General features: G+C 38.8%; 1 protein-coding gene across 5 annotated transcripts in view; it reads left to right on the forward strand.

Annotated features, from left to right (window-relative positions):
* abr (ABR activator of RhoGEF and GTPase) overlaps positions 1-13,974 on the forward strand; it is a 488,870-nt gene that overhangs the window by 341,331 nt on the left and 133,565 nt on the right. For all 5 annotated transcript variants that reach the window (XM_079870546.1, XM_079870547.1, XM_079870548.1 and 2 more), the window contains one exon: positions 162-236. In XM_079870546.1, coding sequence (XP_079726672.1) covers positions 162-236 — 75 coding nt within the window. The remainder of the gene's footprint in view (positions 1-161; positions 237-13,974) is intronic.

Genomic DNA, 13,974 nt, shown 5'->3' on the forward strand with positions numbered 1-13,974 from the left:
GATTACTAGATACTAGTGCTTTGGGATACACCAGGTGTCGTCTTTCCCTTTGAGAACTGTTGTTCAAAGATGACTAAAGCAAAGAGTTGCACACTTCATAAATTCACTAATTTCCCTCTCAGACACACATACACTTACTGAGTGTTTCTTGTTTCTTCCAGACGAAGAATCTCCTGGTCTATATGGCTTCCTGCATGTGATCGTCCATAAAGCCATGGGCCTGAAAGAATCTGCCAGTAAGTTAAAGTGTCTTGTCCATTTTACATGCCATTAGCAGACTGTGTGTTTTGCTTTTTTCTATTGTGTTGTTTTGTAGAATGTAAGACTAGAACAAACATTTATCCTGCATAATAACTCAATAATGTCAATTTCAGTTTCTTAAAAAAAAAAACATAAAAACCTTATAAAAAACCTACCTTAGATGTTTTAAAGGAAAATACTGTAGTTAATTTTAATAATAGTTCATTTTAATAGTTAATAAAATAAGACTATAGTTAACAGCTTTATAAATCAGCATTATTTTTATTATGCAGAGAACAAGTAATTAGCTGTAGACATTGTAGTTTTGGCATGTTGGGATGAAAGAGGAAGAGTGTGACTGAGAAACTACACATTTTTTCATGTGTTCACATAAGATGAACTTCCCATCATTTAGCTGTAAACACTATTGCATATAACTGTAATAATAATAATAATAATTAGTTACATTTATATAGCACTTTTCTGGGTACTCAAAGCGCTTTACATAGAAGGGGGGAATCTCCTCAACCACCACCAATGTGCAGCATCCACCTGGATGATGCGACGTCAGCCATATTGCGCAAGGACGCCCACCACACAACAGCTTACTGGTGGAGAGGAGACAGAGATGAAGCCAATCAGAATATATGGGGATGATTTGGAGGCCATGATGGACAGAGGCCAATGGGCAAATTTGGCCAGGATGCCGGGGTTACACCCCTTCTCTTTTTCGAAAGACATTCTGGGATTTTTAATGACCACAGAACACAGAATGTCAGGACCTCGGTTTAACTTCTCATCCGAAGGATGGTGCTTTTTGACAGTATAGTGTCTCTGTCACTATACTGGGGCATTAAGCGGGTCGCACACCGGACGCGCAGCTCAGCGCCGCGCCGCGCCACGTCTAGGACAACTCTCACTGGAAAATCCGATAACATCAACAATTTTCTGATTTCTGTAAATATAAAACTAAATGTATATTGCCGCACAGGGTGAAGTCCGTATATACATTAACTACGATTTGAGACACATAAATGTAAATTTAATATAAAACTATGTAAATGGCGCTCTGTGGCGCGGCAGGATTTTGAACACGGTCCTGAGCCGTTGCTGGGCGCCGCGGACAGACGCCAAAAGGCGCCGCCGGTGTGTGTACTCTCATAGAGAATAATGTGTTCGAATTTAAAAGACGTGGCGCTGCGCTGCGCGGCGCTGAGCTGCACGTCCGGTGTGCGACCCCCTTTAGGACCCACACAGACCACAGGGTGAGCACCTCCCCCTCCTGCCCTCACTAACGTCTTCCAGCAGCAACCTACTTTTCCCAGGGAGTCTCCCACCCAGGTAGTGACCAGGCTCAACCCTGCTTAGCTTCAGAACAAAACAAATAAAAAAGAACAATCATGGAAGATTGTTGACTGAATTAGAATGATATAAATTGGCGGAAGTTCGTCATCTGACCAATCTATCTGAAGGATTTGTGAGATATCGTTAACTTGTAGAGCCTCTTATTGTATTATCAACACAAGGAAGACACAAGTGTAATAAAAGGGTTTTATTAACAAAAGGATAGACACGATTAACTAACAACTACTGAATGGATAAAGTTCAAAACAAAGACTGATAAATGCAAGGGACTGAGTCGGATGTTAATATGGCAGTTATTCTGATTCTGATTCTGCTTATCAAATCCGGTTCTTGTCAATTCTTGTTTCCGATTCCAATATTTTTTGGAGAGAAAAAAAAGGGCAAATACTTGAAGAATAAATATTTCTACCTTTTATTCATGCTAATTTTAAGCAATAACCAATAAAATGGCTAAAGTGAAAGGAGTCTCTTCAAATAAAGATTGTGCTGATTACATTGTTACTCCAGTAGGTGGCAAAAATCGACTGTTAATTTTTTTTTTTTCATTGAATCATTTATTCAGGAAGAATCTAGAGATTCATTAAAAAACGGTGAATCATCCATTAATTAAACAGGCATTTATGAATGAGACACTTAATTAATTAGTTTTAAACATGCTTGAATTAAAGATCCAAATGAGTATTTAAAAAAAAAAAAAAAAGACTGGAACATGTTATTCTGTGTAGTTGTCTGATGTTGTATTTTAAACAAAACAAAAACGATTTTAAACCAAATAGATTCTCAGTTTATCCTGAATTAGGAGCCGTTCACATATTGCGTCTCTCTCCTCCTTTCCACAAGCGCCTGCGCTCCCGTGGCGTCTGTCGTTGCTATGCAACCATGAACTGCGCTCTCCATGATGACGAGGAAGTATCAGCAAATTATTATTTGATTTCTAGCCCTTGCATTAGCTTTTACTACTAGATATATTTATAGAGATGAGAAATAAAAACCGCCCTGTACAGCTATGATCAGCTGTTCAGCCGAGCTTTCGATGTTGTTACGGAAAGGTCAGTTGGTTTTTGTCACATGACCTGCGGTGCGCTTGCGGCATTCTGAAAAGTTGAGATGTTTTCATCTCGCCGAGGCATCGGCGCGCCTGGAAAAACGAGCGCGTTGCACCAAATCACGACCGCGTCGCTTCAATTATGAGCATGCTTGCTCGATACCCAACCCTACTGACAATATACACTAATGCCAAGGTCTCTGGAAAGAGGTTTGGTAAAGTGATATTTACGTTCTGCCTGGTGACGTGCTAAGTCCGAGCGGCAATGTCTTTCACTTGCTGAGCTGGGCAACGTTGCAGTGGGATGAAAGGAGTTGGAATCCGTTTCACAGCCTTTAACGCAAAGTACTTGTGAACGTTGAACTTCTGGAGCACAGAGAACGTCCTTATTTTGGAACACGCAGATGAAGGAGCCTTGAAGAGAAGATTCTGAAGACCGTACAGAAGATCCGGGCAATCTGGAACGCGCAGATCTGGAGGATCTCTGAAGAGAAGATTCTGAAGTTGGTGCAGATCTTGAAAATGGGGGCGCTAAGCTTGTGGTCGTTGTCTCTGTTGCTGTTTTCAAACTTCCCAAACTCACTTCTTGCATAACTTCTTTGTTTCTCTCTTTAGAGCATCAGAGTCTTAATAGAGCAACTTCACAATTCCATAGAGTTGCACTTATACCCCTTTTCCACCAACAAGAACCGGGTGCTAGTTCAGAGCCAGAGCAATTGCCAGTTCGGAGTTGGTTCGACTGACGAGCTTTCTAAGAACCGGTTTGCCTTTCCACAGGCCAGAGAGCCACCACAGAGCCAGATCTTATGTCACTGTATACATCTCACGTTAACCAGCAACTCTAGCGCGGCAGCGCCAAACACAAACACATCAGGCTTGTTCGAGATGGTTCGGCTTCTCACAGACCGATCGGCGCATGACATCAAAGCACTGTGAAAGCGATCCAAAAGCACAAGGAGTCGTATGCTTTCCAAACACTCCCGCAGCTCCGATCGGTCCGCGCCGCTCCGATGCATCTCGAACAAGCCTTCCATCAACAATGGCGCCCGTTGCATTACTATTGATACTCATGGCTTTGCGAACCTATCAGCATCCAAACACAGCAAATGCAGTAAGTTTGTACATTTTGCATGTACACAAACAACACTCATTGAGTGCCTGAGCTGTGCATACAAGTGGGGCACACTATATCTAGCTGGTAACCTACCACACTAACTTTGGCTCCTTCCCCACCAGAGAGGTCACATCAATAGTTTCTCCATTGTTTTTAATTTGGTTGTCGTTCGCAATGCTTCATGGATTGTAGTTCTTTTCCCTCATTACAGCTGTTAAGTACATGGTCTTGTACCTTTGTCTTTTTATCAGATTTTCAAAGACCTTTTTGCTTCAAATCAAAGTTTCTAATGTTGTGATTCACCTTGTAGCTGGCTGGTTTGGTTCTTTCTGTTTATGACTTTAAGACTCTTCAAGATCAAGACTTTTTAAAAATATATTTGGGGAAAGGGAATGGTAAAATACTTCTGGAACCTAGGCCGCTGACAAATTGGGCCAGAACTCGACCTTCCGTTTCAATCCACACCTGCTGAATTTAACATGCATTTAATTAGATCATGTCACTTTTATTCACTAATAAATAATTAACTTAATATAATTAATATCTTAACTTACTTTACTGTTTAAAGTGTTTAGCATTGTATATTGTCTCACGCAATATTTTTAATTTGTTTTAATCTTAAAGGGATACTCCACCGTTTTTTCATATTAAACTATGTTATTCCCTTAAAGGGGGGGTGAAATGCTATTTCATGCATACTGAGTTTTCTACACTGGTAAAGAGTTGGATTCCCATGCTAAACATGGACAAAGTTTCAAAAACTAAGTTGTACGTTTGAAGGAGTATTTTTGTTCCAAAAATACTCCTTCCGGGTTGTCACAAGTTTCGGAAAGTTTTTTTCGAGTATGGCTCTGTCTTACGTAAGATAGGGCGGAATTTCCTTATATGGGTCCTAAGGGCACTTCTCCGGTAAGATCGCGGCCGCGCGCGCACTCGTAGACTAGAGCAAGAGAGTGAAAGCAGTTCGCCATCAAAGCGCCCTGCCCGGCTTTTGGGAAGTCAATGTCACCAAAGAAGTGTGTTTTTGGTTGCCAGGGCAAGACAACCCTGCACAGATTCCCAAAGAACCCGGTGTTAAGGCACCAGTGGATGGAGTTTGTTTTTCTGAGCATAAACGGAGTTGTGTAAGACTGTTGTTCCCTGCATTTCGACGATGATTGTTTTATAAACAAAGCCCATATCGACGGATTTGCAGATCGTCTAATGCTTAAGGATCGAGCAGTCACAATGATAAAGGTTCGCGGTCGTGCGTTGGAACCGGACGGTGAGTAAAACTGTTTGTTGAACAAATGTCTCTGTGTGTTGTCACTAGCTTGGCGCGTTAGCACACAGCTTTAGCTTCGCCCACAGGGCCCGCCCCCAGCCGCTCGTTTTTTTCCGGAAAGACTCGGTACAGCCTATCTTTCTGTTAAAAATTTAATAAAACAAAAGACTTTTTGGAGATATGAAGGATGCAATATTACTCTATAGGTAATAAGATTAACAGGAGATTGAGTGAAAATGAGCATTTCACCCCCCCTTTAACTAAGACGAGTTGATACATACCTCTCTCGTCTCAGTGCGTGCACTAAATCGCTCTGTCTTGCGGCGAAACTTTGTTAGCACTTAGCTTAGCCCAGTTCATTCAATATGGGCCAAGCAGAGAAGCTACCAAACACCTCCACATTTTCCCTATTTAAATACAGTTACTCGCGTAGTGAAACTCGACCTAGGACGGTGACACAAAACAAAACGTTGCGCTTTTCTAAGCGTGTAAAATGGATAACTATATTGTATGGCGGAATACCATAGCAAGTGCTTGTGAGCACTTCGACTTGGCGCAGTAATATCTTCACTCGTGAAAAATCCTCTCACCGGCCCCCGCTCCCTCTAGTGAATAAACAAATAAGGAATGTTGAAAAGAATGATACTTTATGAAACAAAACCGCCAGTAGGAGGCGGCAGGCGACCGTCTTAATGAACGAGTCATTGAGTCATTCATTCAAACGATTCGTTCAAATGGCTGATTCATTCAGAATGAGGCAGTTTATGAATAGGTAATTGAATCTTTGACTCAATCGATTCGTTCAAAACGCTGAATCATTCAGTAATGAAACACGGCTGAGTGTTGCTGTGAGATGCGCGATGGTTCTGCTGTGATCTTTGTTTGGAACTATTTTCGCTGCAGAAACAGAACAAAAACAGTCATTGCGTCTCAAATGTAAGTGACTTAATTTTAACTATTTGTTTATTGAACTGTTATGAAATCAGTCTCGGTTTCAATCTTGATGGCATTCAGGAAAACATCACTCTGGTCGTGTGTAGCCTAGGCTATATATTGTTTCTTAACTATAATATGTTATAAATAACAGCACGAGCCTCAACAGCGCAACTTTGTTACCGTCAGTACATTAGGTAAGTTAGGCCTATATTATTATCAACTATAGGCTATCAATCGCCACTTACATTAAATTAAATAAAACAGAATCACCCTCACGTTTTCGGTGATACGGAATATTTTTAGATTACATTTTTTTTTTAAATCAGGGCATTTGTCCGGATGGGCTACAATTCTCTCTCATTTTTCCCTTCAAAAAAGAAAGAAAGAAAAAAAACACACGTGTCCCGGACAAAGTATATGGTCCCAGACAAGCGTTATTGTCGAGTCCTCCTGATATGTTTTCCTTGATTGGTTTTCCATGAAGAGAATTACGTTGTTGAAAACGAAAGTAAAGTGACGCACGTTCATTGCGTTTTACCGTGATGAGAGTTCCGTGTCTTTATTAAACTCAACACAAAATTATTTATCTGTCATCCACCCTCGATTAATTGGAATGGAATGTTTTTATTACTTATCCGTGCACTGCGCGCAGCAGCAGCACTATACGGTTTGAGAATGGACACAAGCGGTAACTGCAACAGAACCGTCACGGTGGAAAAAGTGTATGACTGTCTGTCTTGACTGTCTGTCTGAGTTTTGTCGAGAGCCGGAGGCAGCACGAAATTTGACGGAGGCGGCCGCCTCATAATTCTCTATGCAGGAAAAACCCTGCCCTAGCACCAGACTTGCATTCTCATTGGATGTGCTGCTTCCCAGTGTAACCATAGTGGATATCAGGAGGTCCCTCCTGAAAGTCAAGCCCTGCAAGGAAGCTGGCCCAGACAGCATTCACGGCCAGGTTCTGAAAGACTTTGCATTATAGCTATCTGAGGTACTAACAGACATATTTAACATCTCACTCTTTCAAGCCAAGGTACCATCATGCTTTAAATCTACAACCATTATCCGTGTTCCAAAGATTTCAACAGTTTAGTGCCTAAATGACTACAGCCCAGTAGCACTAACTCCAATAGTAATGAATGCTTTGAGTGGTTGGTCATGGAACAAATAAAAAAAGGAATCGACTTCAGCATTGACCCCCACCAGTATGCATATAGAGGGAACAGATGTACTGCAGATGCCGTCTTGTATGTTGTACATATGGCCCTCACCCACCTGGAAAATTGGGACTCTTATGTGAGACTGCTTTTTCTTGATTTTAGCTCTGCTTTTAACACAATCATACCACAAAAACTGGTGCACAAGTTGGAGGCGCTCTGAATGAGTCCAGCATTATTCAACTGGGTATTGGTCTTCTTTACAAATAGGAGACAGACTTTTAGAATCCACAGTATCACTTCCTCTTACATTATCCTCAACACTGGCTCTCCCCAGGGATGTGTATTGAGTCCCCTGCTTTACTCTCTGCTGACCTATGACTGCTCAGTTACTTTTCAAGCAACCACATTGTGAAATTTGCAGATGATATAGCAGTGGACTATGACCTAACTTGGCATACTAATGCCATTAGTATAATAAAGGCGGCCAATCAACGGTTGTACTTCTTGAGGAGGCTCAAGCGGGCTGGTCTGGGCATTACAGTCCTTACATCCTTCTATATGTGTAGGTGGAGAGTATCATCACATCACAATTGAGGATATTTACAGTAGTAGATGCAGGGACAGGGCGGCCAGTATTATCAAGGACTCTTCCCACCCTGCCTATGGACTGTTTGCCCCGTTTTGCGCTCAATTCTTGTTCTTTTACTTTGCGTGCAACAACATAGATACTTGTATGTGTAATGTTTCAATGTTTTTTTTTTAAATAACAGTTCTATTTAGACTTTTTATGAACAATAATGTCTACTTTATAGATTTTTTAGGTGCAATACTATTTGATTATGTTCTTATTTATTACTAATTATTGCACTAATTATTGTCTTATATTTGCATTGTTTATTCTAGTTTTGTATTGCTTATTATGCTATTTATTGATGACGCTGCTTAAACATACACCTTAGATTCTAATGTTTTTATTGGTTAATGTTTCATCTTGTGCTTTGACCGGGACCTTAGTAACTTAGTTTCGTTCCTTCATGTAACCGTGTATGGAATGACAATAAAAAATCCTTGAATCCTTGAATAAATTACTTTTTAAAATATATTTAAATAAAATAAAAAAAAAACAGTTTTTAATTTTTTTTAATAATAGTTCACAATTTAACTGTTTGTACTGTATTTTTGATCAAATAAATGCAGCCTTGCTGAGTATAATAAAAAGTATGTAAAGTCTTACCCCAAACTTTTGAACAGTAGAGTACGATAAAAATCAAAAAATTTATAATATAGTAAAAATAATTAACATTAATGTAACAAGAACTGCAAGTAGTTATACGTGGCCAAGCCAGCAATGCAACTTTCTTGCCTTCTCTGCCTTCCCTACCTGCCTGCATGCCTTGCCTTGTCTACCAAGATGCAGAAATTCCATAGTTCAAGTCAAAATCAACTCAAAATGAAGAGTTTGTATATAAATGCACCGCATGTTACATTTAATAAGTACAGTTGAGATCATTCTCAGAAAGACACTATGTCTGGAACAGAAGCAACTTTAGAACCACTACTTCTTGCGGTCTGGGCATGTGCCAAACAGGATTGGAACCCACAACCTAAACGTTTCGGGGCACAAGGAATTTCAGATTGTGCCACTCAGTTGACACTGATTCAGCAGGCTGCCAAGGAGAGCTTTCAGTGTGAGAATGAGCACACAAAAGCATTACTTAGCATGTTAACCAGATTAGCATGCTAAGCTAACTTAATGCTAATGTAGCTTATGGTTAACCTGATAGCTGAAGAGCCACATTAAAGAATGGCAACTGGTTAGCTTGCCAACTAGCAAAAGGACACAAACACATACAGGGTCATTTGGAGAGATATTTCTCAGGAACGGTAGTGAGTATCAAAAATCTGTTCAGTCATTTCAGTGCGGGTTGGTCCAAAGATCATCTGAGCTGATTTAATTTAGCAAAATTTGTGGTAGGAGTAGCTAAAAAATGTGTTTCATTTGCTTCAATATGTTGAACAGTCACATTGTTAAAAAATAACTAATGATATATCAAATATGATGAATCAAATTTTGAACAAGGTTTTCCAAAGTTATAACCATTTTTTCAAAAATGAAACGTACATCTCTGGAACGTCTGCTACGTCTCAGGTACCTTCAGGACATGTGGTCGATGATCCCTACCAAATTTTGTGAAGATATGTCAAATTGTATAAAAGATATTGCAATTTATCATGTCAAATTTCAAAATGGCGGACACGTGGTTTGTCCAATCCGGGCAGAATCAGTATCCACGGATATGGCATGACACAGAGAATCCATAGACACCAAGATTCTGATTCTGACAAAAATAGCCATTTTTCAGATGAGCCATTTCCTCATGACCTGTAGGTGGCGCTATTCCCAAATTTTGGCATGGACCCTCATATCAGGGTTCTGATGAAGCCAATTTTCTTTACGATTGATCAAAGTTTGACCGAGATGCAGCCTCTGAACCAATTTTGTGTCGACCTCGTTAAGTTCGCGACATCATAACTTTTGAACCAAGATGAATAAAAAAAAAATCTGTTTTGTAATGGCTTTGTGGCTCAGTCCAAAGGTCATCTAACACAATTTTCGTAAGACTTGGAGACATCTTAATGTAAGATGTTGAATGGGATCAGCATGAAGAGCAGAATCGGGTGAACTCATTTTTAATAATAATCATAAGAAAAATAACGGATACAATATCCTGAATATAACAGCATAACTCATCACTACATATCCCTCTATAAAGGTTCCTAATCTGTAGAAAATAAACTCATCTGCAAGTATACAGTGTGTGTGAATGGGCCAGCTGCCATATGGCTCTCATCACCAGCTCATTTCATCTGGGAACATCAGCCAGATGATGCGGTTCCTCCCCCAGATTACGGCACTTACAATTACCATTGTGTGGAGCAACCATGAACATTTGGGTCAAATTTAAAACCCTTAACAGTTACACTCTTTGTATAATACAGGACCATCAGTAGTTATTGTCTTTCTACATATGCACCATTGTGCCAAACCTCTTAGTTTTATTACTCTGCACTGTAAAAACTAAAGGAGCCTCAAATATCCTGTCGGATACTCAAGGAACTTCAAAATGTAATTTAGGTGCCTCAAAGCTCTTTCTCCTATAGTAGGGTTACTGGAGGAGCATTGACAATCTTTGAGGTTCTTGCTGGAACTTATGGGATCCTTTAAGCACTTTGTATTTAGTTCAGAGGTTCTGGAGTCACCTTTTCATTACCATGAGACCTCGAAGTGCTTTGGGGGAAAATAGAGGAACTTGAATGTGATAAAAGGGTTATTGGAAGATCTTTTAACATTTAACATCTGGAGGAACCCAATGGTTCAGTGAGGCCAGAATAAGATTATTATTATCCTATTATTATTATTATAGGCTACTTAAGTTTGATTCAACATACCCAGGTGAAAAAGACTAAATGCATTAAAAATGTACTTGAGTGTCTTTAGTAGACCTACAATACAAATATACTTTAATGCATTTTATTACATTTAACAGCCTACGTCTTTTTCACTTGGGTAGCTTACATTTATTTAGTATAGGCCTATTTTATTAAGTAATTTAAACCTTAAACAACAACACTAAATAATAATAATAATATTAATAATATGAAGAAGAAGAACCAGGAGGAGAGAAGTTTTATTCTGTCACGAAACTGCTGCTATTCCTCTGCTGTCGTCGCTTCAGATGCTCGCGCTGCTCGCGCGCAACAAAGCTCAGCTGATCGACGTCATCGGGTTTGAAAGTAACGGCTCCTCTCATCAAAACTTCCGCCGTTTGTTCGGCTCACTGTTACAAGGTTTGTAAACTCGCCAAATAAATATAAATACAGAGTCTACTCACTATATATTCAAACACACACAAATATATATAAACTAAATTTATTATACATTACTACGTTTTTACAGTGTTTACCACTCGTTTATTGCACAGTATCTGGTATGAAGGTTTTAGCCGCGATGCTAACTACGTTGATCTAATGAACAAATGGAAATTATTGACTTATTGTCTTAGATTGATTTAGTCATTCAAATCAACATATTCTGTACAACTATGTCTTCAAATTGCTGATATAGCCTAACTAATTTAGCTGATTCCTGCTGTTGTCATTGCCGTTTGTTATGAATAACAAAAGCAGGTTAACGTTAATATAGTTTGGTCTGTTTTTGTTTAGCCTAACTTTACTTAACGTTACTACAGGTGCCCTCATTCTCTCAAATACCATTTTAAAGCCATTTACTGGTCAATAAATATTATGTTGTGAATAATCAGCTTTGTTCTTTTGTTTACCCAGAACAACCAGTACATTTCTAAACTAATCTGAACATTTCAGTGGCAACATTGAATTACAGTAAGTTACCTGCACCACATGCAAGTACTACTATGAACTTTCTCTGTGTGAAATTGTATTGTTTGACTGTGTACTTGTTTTTTTAATCGGTTATTCTCTGAAAATCTTCCCTCATGCTCTCAAATCTCATTCATGTTACTCAGAAAAATAATATCACAGGTTTGGTTCACAAATAATGCTATGCATTTTGTCTTATATCTTTATCATTTGCATTTGAATATAAGACATTTTAACTCTGAATTATAACTTCAAGTTTAGTCTTTTTCGACAAAAAAAAGGGAAAAGGCTATTATATGGCTTCAGAAGACTTACAACACAACCCATAACACATGAGTTGTGAACTCATTGATTATTTTTAGGATCTTTTCTGGGACATTTTTGGAGCTTAACCATTTTTACATAAATTGTTGCATTGAATTGAACTAAACAAGTGTACATAAGAATGGTTTCATGTATGATTTACACAATTTTTTTCTGCTTGTGTTTCATGCAGTGAAATTTAATGGTGACTGGGGTTGCATTATGCCTGAGATCTGCTTTTGGGTTCCACAGACAGAAAGTCAAACAGGTTTGGAACGTCACAAGGCTGAGGAAATTATTTCAATTTCACAACTATCACTTTAATAACATTACTAACAGTAAATTGTGTACTTTGCATGGATCTCGGTAAGCTGAAATACAAGTTTGAACAAGAATAAAAATTAGAGATGCACCGATTGATCGGCTGGTGACCGGAATTGGCCGATTTTCACGTGATCGGCCGTGACCGGCGACCGGCCGGTCAGTCTGACAAATGCCGATTTTATGCCGGTCAAATGCACTCGGGCGCCGCATGATTAACATCGCGCAACATCAGCATCACACGTGCACACGGAACACACATGTAGAAAACCTCGTGAATTATGTCCGTTCGTTCAGACCGCAAGCGCGTATTTTTTTTCGGCGTGCATGTTAATCAATGAGTGCATTCGGGCAGGAGCAGCGCGTGAGTGTCAAGCAGGAGCGTCGCGAGCAGTGAATCGCGTGTTTCGGCGCCGAGTCTATTTGCTGCACTGCTCACGCTCAATTAAAGGGAAAGCACACTTTTGATGGACAAAATAGCCTAAATAGGGTTTCACAAAAAAGTGCCCAAAATGCACAGAATTTGCGTGTTTTAACAAGAACTGGAGTAGGCTATGTCAGAAAAGAAAACGAAGACTAATATTTATAGAAAATGTACCCATTTAAACTTGTTTTATTATTCAGTTTGTAAGTGATTGCAATAGGCCTGTGTGTGTGTGTGCTTGCCTTTGAGAAATATCTTTATACTGCAAGGCTATATTTATTTTATATTTTATTTATATATTATTTTATTGCCATTCCCTGTTTTCATACAGATGTTTAGTTTGCTAAATACATATATAAAAAAATTATTGGATATTGAATGTGAAAAGGAAATGGTTCTTCCATAACATTGCACTTTAGATGTGTGTGAACTATGCAAATTGTAAAATGTTCTATTACAGAAAAGATATAAAATAAATATTTGTGTGTGCTGTAAAGTGGTTAGAAAAAATGAAATCGGAATCGGCTAAAATCGGTATCGGCAGGTCAAACTTAATGAAAAATCGGAAATCGGAATCGGCCCAGAAAATTGTAATCGGTGCATCTCTAATAAAAATCCTCCTGTAGACCTGAAAATCATTGAAGTGCCTGGACCATCCACCAGAAAAGAGGAAAAACAAACGGAAAACGATGCTGTACCTTTGAACTTTTCTAACTCTTTAAGTACCTTACACCAACTTGGTCCCATAGTGACATTTTTGACCACAAATGAAATTGCTGACCGTGTGGATACTTATTGCAATGACTGGAATTCACCAGTGAATATTCACAGAACAAAAGATAATTTTACTGCACCTTAATACTGTTTCCGGGTCGATGCCTCTACTTCTACTTCCTCTATCTTGTTTCTAGTGAGAATACTCAACAATCATTTATGAACACTGTTGATTCAAGTCACACATTTAAGCTTTTCAAAAGCCATAGTGTACATTACAGTCTCCAGTCTACGGCATCCCAAACTTCAAAATTTTATGATTCAAAATAGCTGACTAACTAACCATCTGAGATTTCGGTATAGAGATAAAGGTTAGGATCATAATTTTCAGGAATATTACAGAACAATGAGTGCATATTAGCACTGTTTGTTTGTTTTTGGCATCTGATAGAGCTTTTGGACTTGGAAACAGTGATGTCAGACTTACCATCGGACTGAAACACAAATGTTTTAAAGTTAAGTGAAGATGGACATTTTTAATTAGTCAAAATGTAATTTTTTTACATTGATTTATTTTGTGGAACATAATATGTGTTTCTATGCATTTTGTTGAGATGTCTTTTCTTGTTTATCTATTGTATATACATGGTTGATTATTCATGTTGCTTATGTATTATACAATTTTTTTGT

The sequence above is a fragment of the Squalius cephalus genome, assembly GCF_949319135.1.
Source record: "Squalius cephalus genome assembly, chromosome: 5".
NCBI classification, from domain to species: Eukaryota; Metazoa; Chordata; class Actinopteri; order Cypriniformes; family Leuciscidae; genus Squalius; species Squalius cephalus.